This window comes from Cinclus cinclus, chromosome 1 (assembly GCF_963662255.1).
Source record: "Cinclus cinclus chromosome 1, bCinCin1.1, whole genome shotgun sequence".
Taxonomy (NCBI): Eukaryota; Metazoa; Chordata; class Aves; order Passeriformes; family Cinclidae; genus Cinclus; species Cinclus cinclus.
In genome coordinates, this window is record NC_085046.1 from 69,613,469 (window position 1) to 69,639,276 (window position 25,808).

The 25,808-nt window shown below is 38.7% G+C and overlaps 1 protein-coding gene across 1 annotated transcript in view; it reads right to left on the reverse strand.

Annotated features, from left to right (window-relative positions):
- GMDS (GDP-mannose 4,6-dehydratase) overlaps nucleotides 1-25,808 on the reverse strand; it is a 403,847-nt gene that overhangs the window by 210,378 nt on the left and 167,661 nt on the right. The window contains exon 7 of the mRNA XM_062499387.1: nucleotides 12,506-12,633. Within this exon, the coding sequence (XP_062355371.1) occupies nucleotides 12,506-12,633 (128 nt within the window). The remainder of the gene's footprint in view (nucleotides 1-12,505; nucleotides 12,634-25,808) is intronic.

The window sequence follows — 25,808 nt, forward strand, 5'->3', positions numbered from 1 at the left end:
AAAGATTTTGGTGAAAGAAATCACTTAAAGCGACAACAACTACCACTATCAGAACTAGCAACAACAAACAATAAGAGACTTAGTGAACTAGGATCAAACGATTTGGCAGAAAGTGCCAACGAAGGAAGCTCATGCCTTATCTCTAAGTAAACAATAAATCCCTGGTCAGTCATTAGCGTTAATCACGCCTCTCATCTGCATTCAGCTAAATACAGAGAGGCAGGACCAATGCTTTCCTGAAAAGGATGTTCTGCTATTGTCTGCCAGCTCGCCTTGGGTGGATGTCCTTTCTGCAGGTCTCCCACTCGAACCGCACGGTGCAAGACACGAAACGTGACAATTCTTCTGGACACCAGGGACAAAGGCAGCCAGAGCCAAACTGTTCATCTAAATAAAGCAACAAACATCACAGTAATAGCAGCCACCGAATAACAAATCCAATCTGCTCAAGGTATAAATCTTCCTCGTTTCTGTGGGTAAGCCTGCTCTCTTAGCCCCTTTTCTTGTTCTTGTTAATTCAAATTCTGTTGAACAGACAACTTGGGAAGTTTTTTCTTAATATTATTGTAGCTATTTCCAATCCATTCCTGCTGTGTGTACATTGCAAAGGAAATCAGTATCTTGAAAATTGTAATGGAAACAAATAATTTTATTGTTTTCTTTAAGTAATGTTTTAAAAAATTGAATACCATTATGTATGCCCCTCTTTTGTTTTCTTCTCACCAACTGAAAATCAGTCTTTCTTGTGTTTTTTCTCCTTTAACTATGGGGATTTATGGATCCATCAAAAGAGAAGAAAAAATGAAGTTCCAGCAACTGAAAAGCAAAATAATTTTTAGTGTATAAAAACCTCTAGTACTTTATATTTGCAGACATCTATCAGGTTTTGATGCCTAACAAACATCTAACAGAAAATGATGTTTTTAAGAAAGACTGGGCACCAGCTGCTATTAAAATTTTAATAATACCTCTGATGCTACCTCAACAGTCCCCACACACAGCCTTGGAGGACAAATCTTTGCACTCCTGCTATTCCCTGTAAGATAAGACAGAAGGAACAGCAACACATGCACACATATGCAGGCTTGTTTCAAGGCATCTGTGCTGTCACAAAGCAGAAAAGAATACAAATTTGGTATGAAAATATCATCATCTTTAAAAAGATTACAACCAAGGCACTGAAGACATTGGTAAAAAGGCATCTATATGTTAATTTTCTAGGTTTCAAGGTGAAATCTGGGAGAAAGTTCTGCTGTTCATGGTTGATCATTGATGCCGGTGTAAGGTGATACTACAGCTGTGTGCTTTTCTACCATGCAGGTAAGCAGTAGGATCCAAAGTTTAAGATCACTTGGTTCTTCTGCTAATTAGAAACAACTGCAGGGGTGTTCTCGAACTAATCTGTATCACTAGTGACTAATTTTATCATGTGTAAAAAGATTATTTTAGCAACAGTAGGCTGACAGGCCTATTTGTGCTGGGAGGTTACACAGGGAACCCACATTTGCTGTCTTCTTCCCTAACCAAGTGGGCAGGCTGAGCTGCCTCTGTGTCCAAAAACTACATACAAAAAATTTACATACCAAAAAATTATTAATTCTGCAGAAATTCAGATTATTCATAAGGTTAATACCTACCTGCTCTGAAAATACTTTAAAAAGGAAAAAAAAAAAACAAAACCAAAAAAAGGTTCTCCTAGAGATAAGGCACTAGTTAGCCTGGAAAATGTTCTTGGAAGGGAAAGTCCTTGGTGCTGCACCTTGGCATTCCCAGCAAACAGACCACAGCAGAGCCCTGCTGTATGGCAGGCTCCTCCTTGTAACCCAGTATCACTTCTGCTACCAGTAAGATCAACTCAGAAAGACACATTCCAGCAGTGCATGCCATGGATAGGGCATGCAGGTCGCAAGGTGTTATGTGCTGAAATATAACATCAAATAAACATAAACACGGAACATGCTCATATCAGAGCAGTGGGGAAGACCGTTCTATCTCACGCCTCCCGATACCTTTCCAATATTCCAAGATCTGCTTGTAATCTGGCAAATGAAGTTTTAAACCTGCAGTGTTTATAGTATGTATCTACCTTGGATATCAGTTATAATACTGGCAGTAAAATGAAAAGGCTATACAAAATATTTTTCCCTGTCAATTATTTTGCCTTTAAAATGAACATGATAGAACATGATATATTTAAAACTGTATGCTTGTTGAATTTAAAACACCTCAGACGAAGAGAGAAATTCCCACCAGACATGGAAAAGTGATGTTGGTCTGGAAATAAATACAGCATAATAAATTAATGGGAAGGGGGAAATGTGCCTGTATTGCATAAGAAATATACTGCATTAGCAACACAAAGCATTACTTTTTCTTGTAAAATTAAGTACAGTGCAGCAAGGCCATATGATTTGTACCAACTTTTCATTATGTCAAAAGCAACATGCGTGCCTTGTATTAGACCATTAGGGTTGCCTTGATAAACTATTACTGTGTAGAGTAACATCTCACTTGATAGAGGTTAAAGCAGAAGTAGGAGTTCATGCTCTACTAATGCAATTTACTGCTCCTTAAAGAAATCTGTGAAGTGTACTTGGAAAAAGGAAAATTACTTGATATTAAAAAAAAAATAAAAATCCAACCCATTTGCAGATCAAGAAATAATGCAAAACTTGCACTAAAAAACATCAGCTTCTAAAATTTACAGAGCTTGTTATTAGAAGCAAAGCTAAAGAGCAAGCAAATGTGCTTGGACTGTATCCAATTCTGCAAAAAAATCCCTGTAAGTCATCCTCGCAGAGAGGCAACATTTCATGTGGATAGTTACAGTTCCCCTAATTTTCTTCCTCAAATCCAACACCAAAGATCCTTTTAATCCCGCTGCCAAACAGAAAATTTGGAGGTGGATATGTGGGCCTACTCGCTTCAGAAGAACCACTGACATCCTTATGCCACGAGAAGCAATGGAATGGCTGCCGAGGCGGCTCCCAGCAGGAGCTGAGCTGTGGATCCGCGGGGCGTGCGAGGAAGGACGGATGCTTGGCTCCCTTGCTCCTGTCAGCCTCGACCCTCCTTCAGAGCAGGGAACACCGGGAAGGTTTGAAGGAACCACCACGCCAGGGCCCTACTTTTATTCTATTCTCCTCTCTGATGGCCGCAGGCAAATCCATCCCAGTCACACTGCCAAGCTGGCTGGGAAGAGGGGACAAGGAAACACCGACGTCCCTCACCTACCTTCCAAATGCAAAGCTTGCCACTCCTGAGGAAACACACAATGCTCTCACCGCAGAAATCGTGTGGGTTTTGAGAGGAAGAGAGAAAGAAATCAAGCACAAGACAGCAATAAGCTTTCTTCACATCCTTAACCTGGTAACCAAGTCAGCCGTCTCCAGGGAAAGCTTAAAATGGGCCAAAGAAGGCCAACTGGAAAGTTCAGCTGCTCTATCTTTGGATCATTAGTGTTGGTTGTTAGGTCAAGGCTTCATCCAAAAACACCTACAGCTAAAATTCAAGTATTTCTGCTATAACAAAAAGTGGCATATTAAGTGCACCCTGTGGGTTTAGGGAATGCTTCCTATTCAAAAAAATAAAACACAAAAAGGTGGGGTTTTTTATTCCATACCCAGATCAGGAAAGAACAGTCACTCTGCTGATAACCAATCTTCTTAATAATGCACAGAATATTAACAGCTAGAGTACAATAAAAGTGAGCCCTGACATTTTAAGTTATCTGAATCATTTTTTCTTTCAGTGAATGGTCCTGAAGTTGGAGGACTAAAAACTTTGGTTCTGGGAATGCATTGCCTACGATGTTTTACTGGCTTGATTTCAAATGAAAACAATTATTGTATAGTGAGGATGTTACCACACAGACATAACAACACCATTAACTATTTTTGACTTCCAGTGTAAATTGAACCATTATAGGTTTTAAAAAATGTTGTCGTTAAATTTTAATGATCTGTTTTAAGGGAAGTTTTTCCCCTTATTAAAATTCAAACCAACTATTCTATATAGAGTTTTCTCAGAATGTGGTAAACTATTCTAAGCTTCAAATAAATCTGTAAATCATAGATTAGTTAATAAAGAGAAACTATCTGGGTTATTACAGGTGGGGCTAGTAGCAGTACCTGTTATTAATGTTGCCTAACATTTACCAATAAAAGATGCTGCTTCCCATTCTTTAAAATGTTGCTAAATACCATCTGACTGAAAAAAAAAATTCTGAGTTCAAACATGGGCACATCTGGCTCACTTTATTTCTTCCTTTTTTCCTCCTCCCTCACTGATGATGGGAAAAATAGCAAAGAAAGGAAGGAAAAATGTCAATTGAAGTGATTCTGCCAATCAAATACATTTCGTTTGCATTGAACTTCATTTTTTCCCCATGAACTAGGGGTTTTCTTGTTGCAGAGTAAGTATTTGAAATTTTGAGCACAGAAGCCCAGATAATGTTTATGGGAACATTTCCTTCACATTTGCCTTAAACTTGCCCAATTCATGAACTTTAGGCGGACTACAATAGGTAAAAAGGTAAAAGGTAAAAAGGTAAAATCCTGATTTACAAGCACTGAAGAGAGACTTGTGAGACCTTTGCTGTTAAATTTTGTGAAGTTTCACTCTATGGTGAGCAGGCTCCAGCCCGTGATGGGGCAGTGGTTTCCCTCCAGGCACAGCTGAAGCCCTGAGACTGTCTGCTGCATTCACTCCTAGGTCCAGGCAATCACATCTCCCTCATGAGATTCAGCTCTTTCCCACAGTCTCTTCTGGAGTTATCCCAGGTTAAAATCACCACAAGTCTGACTGGAAGGTGGAACAGATATTTTTCATTTTTTTTTAAACTCTAGCTTGTTTTCACCTGCTGCTATATTGCCACCAGCCAATGAGTAGACCGTGTCCTGCAGCATGCACTCAGGTGGACTGCAACGATGGTGCATTATCTGCATTATGTAGTCTCTCTGCTGACATCTGTATGTTTTCTACAGGACTTAGAACAAGTGAAAGGATAGCTCCTAAAAACAGACCCTGTCATAATTTTGCCTGGGTTTTCACATGTCGACAGTCAGAGCAAAAAACTAAAATCATAGGAATGCAGCATACATTTACAGTTATTTATGCAAAGTGCCTTAATTTTCTGCTCTCGAGAAGAACAGGCTGTAAAAGCAGAATTTGTCAGGAAGTCTCTTGTAATTGTGTTATTTGATGGAAGAGATACTTCATTCAAGCCACAATGGAAAAACAGGTCAGTGTCAGAAATATGACAAAAATACATAATTTATCAATTTGGAAACCTTATCCTTGAAAGAAGCCTTAGTTTGACTTTTCCATCAGTCCAATTGAATTGTAAGACCACCGCTGTAACAAGACAACTTAGAAAACCACTGGGGTGGCCTTGATAATAATACACGTATCATTGTTGAGGCACAGGAAACTAAACCAGATGGTTTTGCTGAGGAAAGCATTTTTTTCTGGCTTTGTAAAGCTGAAAAACACTAATAGGTCAAACATGAAAGTGCTGAAAAAGAAAGTTAAAGGAAAATCTCTGTAAATAAGAAAAAATGTATTTACATATGTGTTTCCCTCACACAAAATACATCGGCAAGAACATAAAAAGGGGGAAAAAATGCTACCATTCTGAAATAGATCAGGATAGTTTTCTGAAAGGTCTAACAGCAACAACATTTGCAGTTGGACTTACAGTCCACCATTGCTGGAAATCTGTCCTACGATGTGTGTTAGACAGAACACCTACATATCGCAATTAAGAACCTTTTCTTGCCTCATTTTTATGTTTTAACTATGGAGACCATTCATATCTATTGCAACAAGCTACTTACTTTCTTGTATGATCTCTTAATACCAATCATCTCCAACTTAAAGAAAAATAGTACATCAGTGAACCTCTCAAATAACATGCAATTGAAAGTAATTTCCACAAAAATCATCCATGCACAGAAACATGCAGTTACATGCACACATTTATACAGGCTGCACATGTGTGTGCATGCACACATGAATAGAGGGTGTTCAGATTTTCTCATTTCTGCTGTAGTTATTTAGAATCATATTATTTGCAGACTTCAGCATTTCAAAAACCACAAAGGGCTTGATTTGGGTTTGTTTACCATTATTGTAGACATCATCCACATAAGTAAAATTAAGATGATAGTGTGTTTCTCTGCTGAGAATTGGAACTATTTCTAATGGTCAAGAAATTTAATCTAAATTACATGCACTGAAATAAATGCACTATACAGTCTTTTAGTGTGCAGTCTTATTTACCAAAATGTAAGCCTTTATTTAGCATTAAAAAAGAAAACTTTCACTATCACAGTAATTCTAAAACACATTCTCTCTTCATAAGGGAAGCTTTGCCCACATTTTCAAAATCTGAAAGAAGATGTTTGAGAATTATACCTACATTTTGCTGGCGCCAAATCATGCTCTAAAGAAAAGAAAACATAATTATTTAGATTTTAACTTTTTCTCTGTTTGTATAGGAGAATGGAGAAGAAATGTACACTGAGGAGAGCTTCACTATATGCTTATAATTTGTGGCAGTTCATTTTGGCACTGCACAGATATCACCTTGGGGAAAATGCTTGGTCTTCTGTCCCACTCTGAAGCTTGTAACTAAACCAGAGAAATAAAAGAGTGGTTTCTGAAGCCAGAAGTCAAGTGGGCCTGCAGTGCCCTGTAGAGCTGAAAGAGCCTGATGGAGCCCACCTGGACAACAATAAAGAGAGAGTAATTACATCAGGGTGTCACAGAACTTCATTTTGATTCTATATGAGAGACATGGTGGGGAGACACCTCTTTGGTGGCCAGTGACACCATCTACCTCTTCATATCAAGACAAGCTCTTTTGTAGAGTTGGAATATTTCAGTTGAGGTGCAACATGCACAAATAATTTACTAAAATAGTGATGCAATGAACTGACCTTGGAAATCCACTTATCTATGTCTTTTCCCTATTGACTCAGTCAGAGGGAAGACAATCAATCCTTCTGGGATCTGCTCCTCCAACACTCTTTTGTGTCATGAAGAAGTGTCTGTGTTGCAGTGCCAGTGCCTGTGGGTCAGTTCTGGGTGAACTTCACATCTTTGATTTGAAACCAGATTTGACTGTGTTTTGACCACTTATGCTGGCTGTACTGTACCCTGAGAACTGGGTCATTATTTGGGTAGATGACTGAACGTATTACTGTGGTCAAATGTCACTTCCTTGATCCTGGACACCTATCTCCACAAGTCCTAAATATTTACGTGAGGAAATCAAAAAATATTCTGCCCTTGGCAAGAGCATACTTCCTGTGGGAAGATATGGCTTTCTCAGAAACATTTCAGCATGAGTCCTAGTTCTACATTAAACATTTTTAAACTATTAAAAAGAATCAAGGCTGGAATGCTCACTGTCTTATTGTCCTTGATACACATGCTTCTAGAAAAGGTACTGCTTCAGCAAGTATCTGCCAAGAGTTTTATGAATGTTCAGAAGCTGTTCCAAAGGAGCACAGTCTATCAAGCTTTTCTCCTAAACGTTCTTACAAGTCCTGATGCTCTCACAATTACTTCACCTAGAAGGAAGCAGTTTAATGCATAATCACCTCAAGTGGAGCAAATCTGACTTAATTTGAAGATTAGTTTGGCTTAATAGAGCCATTAGTTATGCCACCTCAGACAAGCTGATGGAAAGAAAAAGTTCCATGTGCTTGGAAATAGACAAAGTACACTTCACCAGGATGGCTATTCACTCATACTGAAACAAGCCCATCACTGAGGGTTTAAAATTATTTCTCACTTTTATTAGAAGATATTGATTTTAAACATAAAAATTAAGCAGTAAGAATAGAAAAGCATTTTTCACTTCAGTCCATACCAAAAGGGTATTTAGAAACATACCTTAAGCTCATGAGCCAATCTTATAACTATATGAGGTATTGATAGCTACACAGACAGATATAACTGACTTTCCTCTTATAACCAACAGTCCTTAACAAAGCAAGACTCCCAAAAACAACAATTCAGCTGGGATGGTGAAAGGATTACTCAGAAAAATCTTCAAGTCTTAGCAGACTAAGGTAAAATGTATCTCAAAAGACAACACCTCCTTAATGCTACAAGAAAATAAAACAAAAGTCAAGGTGCCTTGGCCAATACTCCTGTTGGCTGGCTCCTTTTCTTATGCACAAGAGTAAAGTAAAATTCTAAATAATTCTGTCTGGCAAGAGTTTTTATATTTAAACATACACACAAACATACAAGGAGGGATTTCCCACAACAGAAGTGGTAGCAGTTGTTTCCAAGGGCCAGTTTCTGCCTATTAGAATGGTAAGAATAAACATAATGAATAAAAGACCAGGTGATGCTAACTAGAGATTTAAACAAAGATTAGGTTTTACTATCTACATTTCAACATGTGCAAAATGGTCTAAGACCATAAAAATGACTGCGTGTTTTCTTGGGCATTTAATCACAGATTAATGTATGAATCAGCACTAGTACCAATTAAAAAGAAAGTAAGATGGAAATTCTCTCTTCAAGCAGTTTTATAGTTTCTTAATATGCTTGGTTGGTCTGTACAATAACTTGCTATATTACTTATTTTTAAACAGTTTTCTTTTGCTTTGATTGTTTTCTTTTACATTATTTAAATATAAATTAATGGAAGCCAATTCCCATACATTCTAAATATCAAATGCACCCTGATTTAATCACGAATGTAGGCACATACCTAATTTTACACTTTTGACTAGACATGTAATTAATTGAATTGGAGCCAGTTATGACCCAATTATGTAGTTATTGCTTGACGTACTGCTGGATTTCTGTTGAAGGCAAGAGAAAATATTTCTGATCTCTATGAATACCTAAAGACTATTAAAATTGTTACCTTTGACTCATTCTTTTAGTTTTGTAAGATCAAGATTGAAGGGCTTTTCCACAGCTTCCATCAGGGCAGTATTTATGTTGTTTGCACAACATTGAGGTATGGGCAGTGCAATTGCAGAAGGCAACCTGAGCATCAGCAGGTGATAAAGAGGAAACTGAAGGAAAGGCAAAAAAAGCCTCAGCTGTTTTAACAGAGGCTAGTGTGTCTAGGTGGCAGCCAAAAACGCCAATGGCATCCTGGCCTGTACCAGCAATAGTGTGGCCAGCAGGGTGATTCTTCCCCAGTACTCAGCACTCTTAAGGTTTGCCATTGTGCTAATAATTGAAAATACCCAGCAGATAGTCTGCAACAAGTAAAGGGTAGGTTATCCTCACAAAGCAAAATAGTACACAGAAGATTCATATGACAAGATTGCTTTCCCTATTCTAACTCAGTGGCATTGATCATTGTCTCTAATACATTCTCATGAGACTTGTGCCAGATCACAGCAGAATAAATAATGGAGAAAGGGAGAGCAGGAGGCAGCAACAATTTCTGTCAATATGTTGAGAGTTACTAATTTTAGGTTAAAATTTATAATCCCACACCAAAAATTTTAAATGCCTACTTATTTCTATTCTGTTCTCTTCAAAAACTGAATGGAATCCTTTCCTTCCAGTGAGTTTGACTTCCCAGTTTTCATTCACCAGCAGAATGCTGCTGTGCCCGGTCGCTGCAGGTGACAGTTCAAGTGCCAGGTCAAAATCCTAATCAAACACATTTTCCAAGTATTCTCCACTGATATGAACCCATGTTTAAACCCCAAATTTCTGAATCATCTGCTACCAAAGCTACCCTTAACCCATCCCTCAGTGGGCACCTACATGCTTCAGTGCAGGCACACGCTTCTATACTTTATGCAAAGGAGTTTGCCCAAAATCACAGTGGCAGTCAAATGAACTCATATAATGAAAGCTCAAGAGTCATGAATTCTGTTTGTGCTTTGTAACCACCAGACGTTCTCAAGTCCAACACACACAGGATACAGTCTTTCCATGAAATCAATGGGAGCTTGCTCATCAGCTTTTGTGAGATCAGGATTTGACCCATAATATTTCATAATACTACAATAAGGAATATAGTTATGGTTTTATTATTATCCCTAATAAGGAAATAAGAAGAAAGAAAACACAGTACATGGTCTAGTCTATATGCACATGTGTTACTTGTATTAATATCTATGGGATTTAAAGCTACATATGGAGAGGATAAGATATATCCCTATGTGTTCAGCCATATGCTTAACGAAGCTCCCAAAATGCTTGTAAATACAATCATGCTTTCTAACATATTATGTATTTATTTGAACAATGTTAAATCGCGAAGTCCTACTTTCCAGTCCATTAAAGCCTCAAATAATTGTTTATTTCCAGTTTAAAGTTACCTTATTTTTTAGCCTTTAGAAGGCTGCCTGTAACCACATTTCCATAATACTCAGGGAATTAGAGAATTGATAATAACTCTCCCATTATCTGAAGGGGTACCTCTCTGGGATGAGAAATACTCAAGATGAACTATACCTTAGGGTGGAATTCTTTCCAGAAGATTTTGGGACAGGCCCAAGATATGTAGTTGAAAGGCCTGGAATGCTACTTGCACAAAAAACATGTGTTTGTGCCATAGACCTCAAACAACGACATTCCTTCTGGAGGCCAAAGGCCTTGAAAGCTAGTCATCCTTCTGGATGGGTTAGTTCTCATTTCCTTTTTGGTTTTTAAGGTTCGAATGATGGCCCTGGCAGGCTGAGTGAGCTGGGCCTGTTCATCCTCAAGAAGAGATGACTGAGACAGGACATATGCCATCAATATCAAGAGGATGGATCTGGGCTCATGGTAGTGCCAAGCAATAGGACAGGAGGCAAAGAAAAGCAACTGATACACATGAAGTTCCACCTGAATATGAGGAAGAACTTCCTTACTGTGCAGGTGACTGAGCACTGCAACAGACTGCCCAGAGAGATGGTGGAGTTGCCCTCACTGGAGATAGGCAAGAACCGTCTGGACACAGTTCTGTTCATTGATCACTGAGATGATCCTGCCTGAGCAGGAAGGTTGGACCAGACAAGCCACTTCCAACCTCACCCATCCTGTGATTCCATGAACACAGGACAAAGGTCTAACTCAGAAGGAACAAGAGAGTCATTCTGGATTCCCCTTAGGGAAGAAGACTTCGGGATTCATCCCATCATTTATGACCTAGTGCAGTTTGGAATGAGATAGCTGAAGTTTTTTATGAAATATCCAGTGCCTGTTAACAAATCATATTCATTATGTTCGTACAACTGATCATTTTATTTGACTTATCTTTTGCTTCCTTTCAGCTGGGACTTGGTAACTGATTTTATGATCACTCATGACCATAGTTTCACGCATTAAAAAGATGACTGGAATGGTTTACTGGTTTAACTACTTCAGCCAATATTGTAGGCACAAACATAAAACCGTAGACATGGAGGTGCAGTCATTACATTCATGGTGCCCTTAGCATCTCACATGCAATGTAGCACAGAACCAAAGACAAATTCATTTATAGCTGGCTGCCAAAAACCACCTTCCTCACTTGCTTGATGCAACGCTTTTGATACCAAGGCAATATGGCTGTTTACCTTTCTTAATGTCATCCAGGACATCAGTTTATAGAGGTATTACAATTTTGTTCTCTAGTTCTTTTTGGTTGCAAAGGAGATTTGAGAGCTCAACTTTTAATCTACCTTTAAAGTCTCAATTAATGATAAAAATCAGACTTTTGCCTACTGAGATATTTCTTACTTTGTAATACAGAAAACCAAAACAAACAGTTGTCATCTTTTTATGCGACATCAATGAATGGTGAAGTCAAATCCGGTTTCCCAGCAAGGAATTATTAAAAGACAGAAATAGTCCAATGACCACAGGAAATCTTTAAGCACCAAAATGGGGACAAAAGTCTCCTGGGGAAAAGGCAATATTTCCTACATGGTCATTCATGTCTCCTTGTAATACAATACAGGGGTATTGTTTGTTTGTCTGCTTAAGCAGATGGGTAGAATAAAATTAGAAACAAATCCTGACTACACAAACATTTCAAACACTAAATGCAGACTTATGTGTTCGAATACCTGCCATCACAGCTATGGTGTGATGCTTCTTTAGAATGCATAACCAAAGAGGCCTTTGATCATTAATACAGACCTAATTCTTGCATTATTAAAAAGAGGTCACCAACCTCCAAAAGGAACTTTCACTGCAGGTCATTCTGTATCTTGCTGAAATCTTAATATTGGTCATAAAATTTGTAAAAAGAACAGAAGAAATACTTTAAAATAGACCCACACTGTAGTCAGACTCCTTCCCCAGGAATTCAGGCAAGGAATGTAAACCCGAAGATTTATTTTTCTGTTCAGGTCATGCCTGGGGTAGACTGCTGTGTTACTAAATTCCCTAATCTGAAGTCAAGAGCAAGACAAAGTTAACAGACCTCAATAGACAAAAAAAAAAAATCTTGAGATAGCCCTCTGTGGACCATAACCTGAAGTTACAGCAATAAGCATTATCCTCTCCACAAAATGATTCAGAAAAAAATCCCACAGTTTACCTCAACGTAGTCTCTGGCATGGCCCCAGTCTCTCTTAGCATCCAGATTGCCCAGGCTGAAACAATCCAGCTGCCCAAGGTGAATCTTTGCCACTGATCGGCTAATCTTGCGAGTGACAAAGTTAGCCCCTGGAAGAGAAATAAAAGGTAGTGTCAGCATAGTCATAGTGGCAGAGAGCTGGTCACAGGAGACACCTTGTACAGCTCAGCACATGGCACTTTCAGGCTTCACTCAGTCCCCTTGCACCACTTAGATCCATGCCATCTTTTATCATTTGAGCAGGCTAAGAAGCTTCCAGTGCAAGTGTCACATACGTTGCAGTTTCACAGCAAACATCTTTCTTTGTGGGACTTCTTAAGCATTCCTAATTTGCTGCCTCAGTATTCACTCCAGGCATAAAGCCAAAGAAAATCATTTGGAATGTCAGTTCTTAAACACAAAATGCAAAAGGTTACATAAAGAAGACAGACATCTTAGACCACCCTCAAGTTTTCTGTTGACGTTTCTCTTTTCCTTTCAAATTTCTTTTTTCAAGGAATGCATATATCTAAATAAATGTGTTCATTAATAATAAAAAAAAGAGACTATGCAAATACTATGTATTCTTCAAAGATTTGTTAATGGATAAATGCATTCTACTTTTCCAGTTGTTTGGGATTCTTTGTCCCTCAGGTTCAGTTAGATAATGAAATTCTGATTTCAAATTTTTCAGTAGAAGATTGTACTGTATTTTACCATATTTCAGCATGTTGTACGCTCTATTACTCTGGAAAATTTGTGTATGCATTTCTGCTTCCAGTGGAGTTACTTTAAACAATATTTTTTGTTACTTATTTTCAGATCTTGATTTTCAAATTATGATGGCTGTGTTTCTAAAAGGTGGTCATAGTCTCCTCAAAAGCAGAGGGATTTGAATTTAGACCAGGAGTTTAGGCTAAACAAGCCCAATGGTATTTGCACACTAATGAGCCACAAAAATTAAAATTACATGCCTTTTTAATAGCTAAAAAAAGATACGATTAGATGGTGACAGATGATACCTCCTCCAAATGAGAAACAGGAGAGTTAGTGAAAATGCCTGTAGTTGCAAAATGCTTTCAGCAAATTTCAAAAGTCTTAAAAGTGTAGCTTATACATTCAATGCATACATATAGTTTTCTTCATTATGGAACTCTGCTCTTTAGATATGTGTCTCAGTGTGTTCTGTTTCCTGTCAAACAAACAGTAGGTTGCTGCAACATCATTAAATAATGTGAAGTGTCTTTTTCAGACTACTAGTTTTTTCTGTAGTGCCAAGAGCACTCCAGTACTTTTCTGTGTCATTTGACTCTACTAAAATTAAAAAAAAAAAAGATAAAAATAGCACAGCTCTAAGAATCATGTGGAATGAAGAACTTAAATAATTCAGACCTTAACACAGGGTTAAGATAGAATTTTAAGTTTTCATCAACTGCTGAACTAATGCAATTCTGCTGAACTAAGTGCAATTCAACAGCAACTAAGTTCTGCTGAACTAAGTGCAAATTTCGGATATATCATCAAATTGTGCCTGTTCCTTAGAGGATGAAAATCATAAAATTTCCATATCTCCTGAAAATGTGTACCTATATAAAGGAAGCTTCCTAAACAGTGTGATTTGCAAACTTTCAGAAACAAAATATACTCCAGAGTATTTTTCAAAGCAAATTTCTCAAAAAAAATTGGACAGCACCAACACTGTGACTCAGCTATTTGAAATTCTGAAAGCAAAGTACTGTAGTTCTCCTGTTCCTGGCTGGACAGGCTTGTAGCAGGAGTGGAGTTCTGGCTTAACAGAAACCAGTGACAGAGTCCCTTTGGTTTAGTCAGACTGGCACCTCTCCAAAGATTGTTTCCATTTTTAACTTAACAAAGTGCTTTGAGACCTTCATACAGATTATTGCTAATTAAATAAAAACAGATTCAACCTATGGCAAAAACTTACTTAGGGCTAGCTCTGGAACTTCCTAACCTGCACCAAAATTATTTCAGTTAGCATTTTTATTCAGCAAATAACAGCTGAAGGAACAGGTTTCTTTCTAGGATAAAGTAGATGGTTTAAAGTTCCAGGCTGCAACCGAGGAATAAGCAAAACTGACTGCTTTCAACGCTACATTCCCATTTTCAGCAAAAGCAATGAGAGTTCTAGTCACCATCTGCATTAAAGCAAGTTTTACTGTCAACCTGCACAACTAATGAATGTCAACTTCCCTTTTGTAGCGAATGCTTCGTCAGCATGAAAAAAGAAAGAGAAAAAAAAGCAGCACATTAGGATGTGTAAGAGAAAAACTTTTATACTATCAATTTAACTTTAATTATATGAAAGATATCACACGAGAAAGCTGATTTGTCTAGCACAGCACAACAAATACTAATAGCTGCTGTCTTCTCGCAGAGTCAGTGTCAATTGGAGAGAAACAATCTTCAAAGATATCATCCAAGCAAAATCAGAATATTCCTGAAAAGCCTGAAATGAAGAACTAAAGAGAACCACAATGAAAAATGAAAACCTTTATTTTCCAGAGATATTCCAGTAAGGGTCCCGCTAAATACTACCAACCCTCTTCTTGGAAATGCCTCAACATTAAAGCAGTGGAAGAAAACTATGCTACTGTTCATTCTGAGAAATGCAATTAGAAAATTTTTTTCATAAACCCAAGGACTGAATGGCACATTTCAGAAGCATTTAAATGATATGGTTCATAAATAATGTTTAAGTACTGATTCTCTTCAAACACAGTATCTTAAAATGTCCCATTACACTCTATGTTTGATCCCATGCCATTAAATGCACATCATAACTAGAATTTAAGTTGGTGTCCACTGGAGTCATACACAGTTAAGGCTATGTCAGCATTTCCACTCAAAAGCCCTGTCCTAGAGGTTTGCAATTTGACTATGACATTGCTTTGGTCTGAAATTCAGCAGAAGTAATGTCTTTTACCTCAGGATTGATTCTATCTAAACGGTCAAGGCAAAATGCTACATTTACCTTTATATAACTGAATACAAAGTACCTTTTGAGGCACGGAAATTGTTAGCTTTCTTTTCATTAGGAGGTAGTGAAGACTTGCTAATGCTAAACACACAAGATCATTTTTCTCCACAAAATGATCACTCAGTGCCAGGAAGAGTATCATCAGAGCTGCTTGTGTTAATCACTTTACCCTTTATGTTGATTTTCATCAGATCAAGACCATGCAGCAGCTAAAATGCCACCAGTTATCACAGGCCTAATTTGTTATGCTACCAACCTTACTAATTCACCTGAAAATGTGCTGGTGATAGTGAAGCTACCTTAGACTGGTGGTAAAGAGAGATGTCAGAGTCCCATATTTGACTCCTGGCTCTGCACTTCCTCAGTTCAGAGAGGTTTTGTAAAATAAAACTCATTGCTCATAGCTAGTACAAATAAACGTGGAGTATTCAAAACTCAGTTACATGGTTGATGTATTTTGACTTACCTGAATGCCTTTTCTCAATGTATGTGTGGGTGGCAAATGTCTGGGAGTTCACTTTCCTACAGTAACCCAGACAAGAGTCATTCCTGCTGTCTGTAGGGCCAAGCATGCTGGGCTAACTGCCTTGCACAGCTATCTATGCAGCAAATACATCCAAACCATTATATTATGCTCTGGTTTGCATTGCTATTGGCAGCACTGGAATTGCTGCAAGGCAGCATAAAAGGTGTGGCCAGGCAGAAGAGATGTGGCCAGACCTAGCAAAGGATGCTTTGGTGTGTCATTTCAGCAGTTTGGAACAGCCCTGGTTAAAGAGGGTCTGACAAGTTCTTACATTTTAAAAGGGGCTTTTAACAAGAGTTTTCATGATATTAACAGGTCTTTTAGGAACCTTGGGCATTAGCTTAGATTTGTTTTCAAAACCCAAGCCCTCCCTTTGAGATCGTTAGCATTCCAATAGGAACCATAAGGTCTGATTTACAAACCCGATTTATCCTAGACAGGATTTAAAGCAAGGATTCCTCATCAAGCAGACCTGATCTGTAAAACATATAACTTGTCAGCAAACCACTGCGGGAACAATAGTACGATGAAAAGAAATAGCAGAGGTATAATGCAATAGCTTTTGCTCTCCAGCCCAGGCCTGTCGCCCATTGTGCTGCCTGGCTCAGGGTGGAAAACAGTTCATCCCTTCCAGAAGGATGCTGCCTACATCTGGCAAAGATGCAGTTTTGAAAGCTGGACACATCTCTCACTAACACATTTTGAAAACTATTGCTTTATTTGAAGACTATTGCATGGTCTTAATGCACCTACAGTTCCAAAGCTGGATTGCCCCAAGACAGAAAAAAGATAAATCTTAGTCTGTGCTTCAGTACCCCATTCCTTTTATCAGCACTGGGGTTTCACCCTTTGTGAATCGTCAGGGACTGCCTGTTTGAAGTAGGTGTTTTTCTCTGGAATCTGGGGTTTAGAAGAGGCAATCAAATGGATGAAGCAGCTTTAAGAGCCACTACTGTAAGCATCTGTTTCAAGAACCCTCATTTTCTAAGCTCTCAACACTACATACAAAACCCAACTAATGTTAAAACTGTGGTCTTAGGAAGACTGCCCTGTGAAACACTAGTTCTTACATGCCTAACAAAATCCATTATTAACCCTAGCAATACCACAGAATCACAATCTTATAGAATTCAATAGCAGTCCTTATATATAAACTGAGATGCAGTCCTAGAAAAATCTATCAAGTTCTTGTAACGCCTTTATTTTTCATTTTGCATAAAATACTAATAAAAGGTTTCTGTCTCTGAAGACGCTGACACAAGAAAAAGGTTGAAGTTTTGGGATTTTTTTCCCTCCAGGTATCTGCAGTTCTGGCATAGGTTCTACTGCAAGCCTAACATGTTGAAACACATTGTGTACCCAGCGCTTCTACCAACCCAGAGAAACATATTTCTTTTAACATATATGTGTTGTAAATGATACATTTAATGAGATCATTAAAATGTTTTGATTGCCTGAAAATTCACATTGCTCATCATTTCCATTCTATGAGAACCTTTTCCATTTTTTGTAACAAGATGAAACGAAAAAAAACAAAGCAACACCCAGATCTTCTAAGAAAAGAAGCCTTGAATTTTCTTACACTGATGAAAATCAATGACAATTATGCCAAAGCAAATGGATTTATTGACATTGCAAACCAAATGAAAAATCAAGCTACAGATCTTTAAATTAACCTTCCATATTTTGCATTTAAATGGAGTTTTAAACTGTGTCTTGATCAAAACCACTAATACAGTATTGCATTTTGGTAAAACTAGTAGAGCAGTTGCTTAACATATGTTAAACACTCATGCATTTAAATTGTGAATCCATTAGCAATTTAAAATATCAATTTTTTTCTTACAACAGCAATTATACAAAGTAGAAACAGAACTTTTTGGAAATAAAGGGTTGAAATCATGGTTGAAAGTATTTTTTTTCCTTCTGCTTGTCATTTTACAAATTTTACTTGGCAAATACAGCTACCTTTGGGTGAGCTTGCCATAAAGTCCACAATCAGATTTTTGCAAAATGAAATATATATGAAATAAGGGTGATATGATTCATAAGCAATTCCTTGTAAAGTAATGCATGCGATACATCTTCCCGACTAGGGTAATAAATAATTTTATTTCCTGAAACATGAGATACAGTGCTTCAATCCTTACATTTTAATCCTGTATAGCATAGCTGGAGAAAGTGTTTCATCATAATATATTCAATCTTTTTCTTTGTTCTTTAACATTTTAGAAGCTTACTGTAGTGCTTTTCTCAGATTTTAAAATATATTTTCAATGTTTTCCAAACATTTTCAGTTTACATATCCCAAATTATTTTCCAATGGACATGGATATTTCTCTGAACAGGAAAGATAAAGCTACTGATAATATTCTTTTTCAAAAGGTTATTCTTCATCAGTCCTCTAGGAAACAAATAGGTAACAGAAAAATCTGCAGATCCTGGACTGAAAGCAATGGTCCAGTGACAGGAGGATAAAATTGTCCCTCTTTATCAAGTGACCTTCATTTGGAACTACTTTGAAATGAGTGATTTAAATAAAATGCTGTGCTGGTAATTCCTTTAAATACTGCTAACAATGACATCAATCAACATATAAACTGACTTACTTTGTTTAATTATATATTGATACATATTATAACCTTTGCAATGCCAAAATGCACTAATTCTCCTTGTCCCCATTTCTCATTAGCACATCAGTTTCCAACAGAAATGTGGTACCAATTCCTTGGGTGCCCATTGTTTAAGTAATGGAAAATGAACTACTAAAATGCTTTCATATTTCAAAAATGAGGATGTTAAGACAGAAAGATAAAGGCATTGAGAGGTGTGAATCAGCAGGGGAGGGAAGCACAGTGGAGGGGGTTGATGTTCTTCAACCCCAGAGCACCTCTGCCCCTGCCATCCACTTGCACACAGAACATTTGGACAGCTGAGGGCAACAGGTCATTGAACTATGCATGGAGGGAACACAAATTATTGCCTTTTATAATCTGAATGGAAAATGAGAGTGGGAGGCAGCCTTGTGAGGAACAACAAGGTACAGAAATGTGGAGGGAGCACAGAGAGTAGGAAAATTTTTCTTTTTCCCAGTGGATGAAAAGATATCACAACCTCGGGGGACAGCTAGTAAGCCCTGTAAAAAGTAGGGGACACAGAAGTAGGGGAAGAGACCTACCAACCAGCATCAAAGGTCAAGAATCAGAGGTGGTGTTTGCCACAGCCCTCCCCAGTGACTCAGTGGTGCTAGCCCTCCACTGGGCATCTGTCATCAGGGCTTTAGGCTGTTCATGGCTGTTCTGCATACAAACAGATTTAGGTTTCCACCTCTCAAAAAACAATGACAGGATCATTTTTATGATTACACAGCAGCAGGTCTCTAAAGTGACTGTGAAAAAGTGATGTTTGATTAGCAGACAATCTGCATGTGTAGGGTGTAACTCAAAGCTATTAGATTTCACAATTAAAATACCACTATTTGGGACTAATTACACTTCTCAGATCTATGTTATGGGGTTGTTAGAAGGACAGGGTAATATACCAGCACTAATGTGGCCAAAACGTGCTATTTTAGTATATTTCCTCCATATAATTTTTCTTAAATTAAAATGTTTTCCCCTCAGGAACTGTACACTGTACAGGAAAAGGTGAGGCATCAAAGATTCTTATAAAGGAAAACCCAAACATTAATACTGAAAACAATATATAAAAGTCTTATTCCTGTTCCCAAGTTTATGTTGCTAATGGCACTTACATAAACAGAGCAGCGTTTTGCTTACAGAAAACTTAACCTTTTGCTCCAAACTATTCACTTTGGTTTTTTTAATCGCAGTTCATATATACTACATTGCAGTCTTTAGCTGCTCTGATTTGCTCACATTCATTTAAGCTGTGTTTTTCAAATTGTACAACTAAGTTTATTGAATTAAACCTCTCATTTCAGCTGTCACAGAATTAGGCAAGCCCTTGCATGTGTGAGCTGTGGGTAAACATGAGTGTGCTTGCCCATCAGTACAGACTCTTTACATTGTTAAAGCTTGTGTAAACAATTGTAGTTAAGTACGTGCTTTGCTTAATTGGTGCTACAATAGCTAGAACTGTATGCAACCAAAAGGAAAATCTAGCACTCGTACAAAATTGAATTATCCTGCAGTCTTAGGAAACTTGCACAAATCCCCCGATTTTAACTTCTCTTGTTTAATGGTTATCGCAGTTCAGACATCTGTGCTCTTAAATTTAACACCCCTTTCCTTTTCTCCCCGTCTTTCCCCTCCTCCATCCTCTCAGCAACCAGTAGCACATCAAAAAAAGTTGCTGTTTGATGGTTCAAGCTGAGACATTCAGCCTCACACTCTCTTGAGATGAAGCAGGCAAGGCTTTTAATCTTACCTGGTGACACATGACTGACTAATACAGTTTCTTGGACCTTCTGACCTCTGAGGGACTAAATCTGGTTGGTCTCTCAACCTCTCCAGGTGGCTGGGACATCAGTTTGTGGTGGGTCATGATGCAAACAAAGTTTTGCGCAGGTTTCCCGTAACTTTCTGTGCACCCATAATTGTGCTAACTTTTAACGCGGAAATTTCTTGAGTATAAAACGTATCATTTCACTTCAAGTCAGGGGAAAAAAGAATTTTACTTTTACTGTAGGTTAAAGACTGTAACAAGAGCTAGCCTTGAAACCAGTCACAGCGGCAGATTTGCTGAGTCAGTGCTGATGTATGTTCTTGGACTGAGAGAAATGGTCTGGCTAAAGCCAAGCAGCTTATTTGAAACTTTGCCTCCCACACAAAATAATAAAGCAGTGCTAGACGGGTTTGACACTTATACAGCATAACTCAAGATGTTCCTAATCCCTGTGCCTCCCTTTGGAGCTTTGTTGCTCAACCATTTCTCTCCTAGGACTTTCTTCTGGTTAGCTTTGTGACAGTGGTAGTGTTCGAGGCACCCTTTAGGCCCTCAATACATCATTTGGTAAATGTGTTTCGATTTTACTAAACCACTGTTTGCTACAGAAGTCCTGGAATCATCAAGAGGGAATCCTGAAACACAGATGAATAATTTTTTTCAGGGAGCTGGAAACAGCTGAAGGGAAAGAGCTTATCAAGAAGTAACAAGGTGAGAGCCAGTGAGAACTAGAAGGAAGAAGGAGGGAAAAAAAAAAAAGCAATCTCAGCTTCTGCAAATACAGGAGGCAAATTTTCTTCCAGTACAAGGTACATATAATGCAAGGTGCTACATTTCCTTTCATCTTCCATGTTATGAATAGTTGGATTCTCAGCTAGGATGTGCTGAGAAATATATCTCTAATGCCACTGATGAGCCCAGCAAGTACAGACCACCACTTGCAAAGTTCTACAGCTACAAGGATGAAATCTTCCAGCTACAGACACCTTGTCAAGCTCATAACAGACTAATCAAGTAAACACCTGGCTCAGAGGTTTAGAGCCAAAACAAAATCTCCATTTTGTGCGCTGTGGCATGTAGTCAAGCTGGTGTGCAACCCAGGCTCTGAGATCACCTCATGGTGCTCTCAGCCTACTCTCCCTGTCCCTGCTGTCCCAGTTTCCCAAGCTCTGCTTCTGCACAGGGACACGTGGTTCTGTTGAAGACCGAGCAGGACAACCCCAGAAGTCATTATTTTGGATAAAACCAAAGTAACAACCCTAAAATGTAGTATTTTAACAACAAACCCCTGTTAAAAAAAGCTTCAATTGATTGTGTGGAGCAGGTGCAGGGGGAACCAACCCTAAAGTTAGCCCCCAAGTCCTAACAGTTTAAGAAGAGAATGGGGTGAGAAGGCAGAGACACGATGACAGTACACCAGGAAGACCACAAGCCAACAAAGACAGCATGTCCCTTCTGGTCCAAAGACCTTGGCCATGTTTGGTCTAGATGTGTTGACCTCCTCTAATTCAGCAAGCCAATAAAAACATTATTTCACCTAGATGTAGTTACTGCTGGTTGCTTAAACTTCCCATAAGAGCTATGTCCTTACTGCAGTGCAGGATGTGATCACTCTCAGAGGACCCTGAAGTTAAGCAAGGGTGCCACGGCTTCCACACCCAAGCTCCAAACTGGAAATGCCACCAGACAGAGAGGCAGCTCTCCCACAGGCAGAAAGGGTATGTCAGGAGGTTGCATAAAAACCATTGCTGAGAGCAAACTCCCCTCTGGGACAAAGCCTGGGCATGTTGCTAATTTTCACTCTAAAATGAATAAGGCACAGAAAAAAGAAATGGACCCTTATTTAGTGAGAATATATTTTAAACACAATCATTGAGTAAAATTCTAACAGCTTTTTGAAATGCACACACATTTCAATGAATATTCCTTTTTACTAATGTTGCCACTGAAAGAGAATCCCACTCCTGAATTCTTTCTCTGTGGGAATAGAGTTTCTTCAGTGTAATTAATAATATAAATAAATATGCAGCTATAAACAACAGAGAACTCAGCTCTCTGGCAAGATAAATTGGTGCAGTTTTGCTGAAGTCAGATGACCTAAATTTACAAAGAAGAGGCAAAACTTAAACATACCACCATTAACATTTCCAATCACCACAAAAGTTTTGCACAAGAAAATATGAAACAAAACATTTGGAAAATGATGCAATGGCAAAAAACCCCAGACTGTCTATATAATACATCCATTTACCACTATTCAGCTTGTCATGCTCACTACTGTTTTAATAACAGTATTTTTAAGAACACTTTTTCCTTTGGGGACTCCTGAAATTCATTGTTATCCTGTTTTTGTGATATTTCCCATTTAAGTTAGTTTATACTTCCTCCAGGAACACAAGAGGCAGTCAGATCACCTGCTGTTCTGAGATGTCTACAGTACTCGAACACAATGGGGTGAAACCAGGACAGAAAGTTAGCCCAATGCTGAATTTCCTGGCTTTGTATTTTTAGTGGGGCCTTTCACATCATTTTAATATCTCTATAGGTAGCTGTACATGCACTCAGAAAAACACACATGCACATGCTCTGTACATACTCAGGATAAAGCTGTAAATTCGAGCACCAAAAGTTAGGAAGTGTTTCAGGGTTGCTTCTGAATGCACAATGATACAGTTTTACAGAACATCTCTAGACATCATACCATATAATCTTTTTCCTAATAGGATTGCCCCCTGTCTGGAGAACAGACTTGCTCTGAGAGTAAAAATGGATGTCTTGTGAGAAATGAAGTAGGCAAGGATCCTATGGAGCCTGAAGCTAACCAAAGGTAAAGAACTTCAGAGAAAGAAATGAAAGATTCAGAGTTCAGTCTGCTTAATGATGTGACAGGAAAATGAACAAAAGCCTGATTCTTGTGCAAATTCTGAAAGGGTGCTCAGAAAGTCAAATCCAGGTTCTCGTTTAGACACTGACTCGCATCCCTCTATGTGCTTGTTACCAAGGCTCAAGGTGGAATCAGGTGAGAGTTTTATTCTGAACATGCAACAAGCAATCATGAACATGAAACAGCAATCATTTTTTTGTTATTTTTCACACCTTAATTCCCCTCCTCTTCACCAAAAAAATGAAGGTAAAATGTCAAAATCTTACAAGAATTTGAGAAAGTATCTTGATATTTCTGAAACAATGAGACAGAAATACCCTGGAAGAATAAAAAAGGGATGAAATCACTCAACAGAGTAAATAAATCTGCTGCAAAAGGATGTTTTTCTTGTTCTCTGCCCACCATTCCACCTTCCCCACCCCAAGACTGAACATCTAGTCATTCCAGTAAGAACTCTCCATCCTATGCAAGGAATAAGGAAGAGGGAGCCTGTGGGGAGGAAAACCAAAAGTGCAAACAAGGGCTTTATCAAAATATATAGGCACAAGTTTAAGCTTGTGGAGGCATCCCTCAATCAGTCATTCCACAATTTATGAGCCGATCAAATTTGCAAAACTCCTTTCACCCTCCTCTCATAGCTTTCAGAACATATTGGTATGTACCTCATTTTTTATGCCCACACTAAGGCAAGGAAGACTTCAACTGCTGTAGCCACAGAATGCTTAGATTTTCTGCTTCAGTCTAGAACACACTTCCAAACCTGGACAAAACTGAACTTTAAAGAGTTTCCCAAAGCACACTAAAGAGTTCATCTCTCAAAGGGCAGTTTATTGACAGGCTTGAGGAGCAGGGAGGGAAATCACTGAAATTTAACCCTGAACCCCACGTGAACCCAGGGACTGGGACTGCATATTTTCCACTGTCCTGGCCATCTGCTGCTTCACTGCACATGGTAATCTTTGGCAACCCCACTGAGAGCTGCCTGGGCTATGGCTCTGTTCAGACAGGGTGTAGAAAGAAAAGACACTGAGAATGTCATGGCTGACTGACCAGACTACTGAGATCAGAGAGATTATGCCTCATTTGCTCACCAAGCCCTGCCAAAAGCAACACCATTTAACTGTAGGTACTCAAGACCCAACAGGCATGTTTAAAGGAAAAGTAGGTTAAAAAAGAGGACCATTCATAACGTGCATTTGTTTGGGACACTGTAGCTACGACCTTTGGGCAATTACTCATGAGAGTTTTAAAAGAAAGTCGACAGTGCCCAGCATTTCAGGTACAAGAGGTAGCTGGCAGAAAGTATCATACCAAATTTACAGGGCACATGGACCTGGGAGATGACTCAAGGTAGGAGTAAACAGAAGGAACCTAATAGCCCAGCAAACAGAGATAAACAGAGAAAAAAATAAAAAAACCCATAGCTGTTATTTTAAAACAGCTACAGTATGTTTATCTCTTGGCTGTGAAATGCTGCACAGTATGGGAGTGTAAGGGTTTGGTACTTATATGCATAACTTTCATATGTCATCTCATGACAGGGGACCTCCCTTGAGCCAAAGCCAAATCTATTTTTGTTCCCCAGAGTACCCCCACTAGGCTCCAGATGCAGCAGGCAAAGAATCAGCTCTCAAACTCTGATTTCCTCTGACCACACTCTTCTGCATAAGGGCCCCCAACCCGTCCAGTCATTAAATATCAAATGCACACACACAGATTCACTGGCTTTCAAAATGACAATACGAAAAGCTAAGGAATATTTCAGAAGTGTCATAGAACTGCTAAGGTGTATTTTAAAGGGTGTTGGACCTGCAAGAAAATTACTGTAGGATACAGAGTTACTGTAAGATTTTTGAGTCTTACCATGCTGACAAGAACCACCTGTTATTACTGTATCTCTCGCCCTCATCCTCCCTGCTTCTGCCAAAAGTGCTGGAAATAAAGATGCAATTCTATATATGCGTCTACAACAACATCCTGCCCTATTTCTTCACTCAAGTACTGATCTTGGAAATGACAGTGTCTTCTCTTCCATCTGTTTAGAAAAAAAAAGGCACTTTGATAAGATAAGCTTCTCCAGAGGCCGCAGAACTGTGGTTGGCAGACATCAGGTTTGACGAATGTTCTTCTAATTGCAAAGGGACATTACAAAATTGTCCTCTGATGTGGAATAGACAATCACTGTCACCCTTTCTCCTTCCCTGCTGCTCTACCGCCTCCACTCTGTCTGCCTCACAGGGAGATCAGGAAAGAGGCAGAAAAAAGCCATCTAAGAGAAGAGGAACAGGCATCTTTTCCCCAGTTCCAGCTGTGTTGGAGCCAACAGGCTCTGGTGTTTTGATGATTCCAGGACCCTTGCATCTCATTTGATCCCTGCTTGACAGAGGTGTACAGAAGAGGTGGGAATGGCTTGCAGACTTACAGATGGAGCTTCTGAAACTCTCAGGCTGTTCCCTCCAAGACAGGGCGC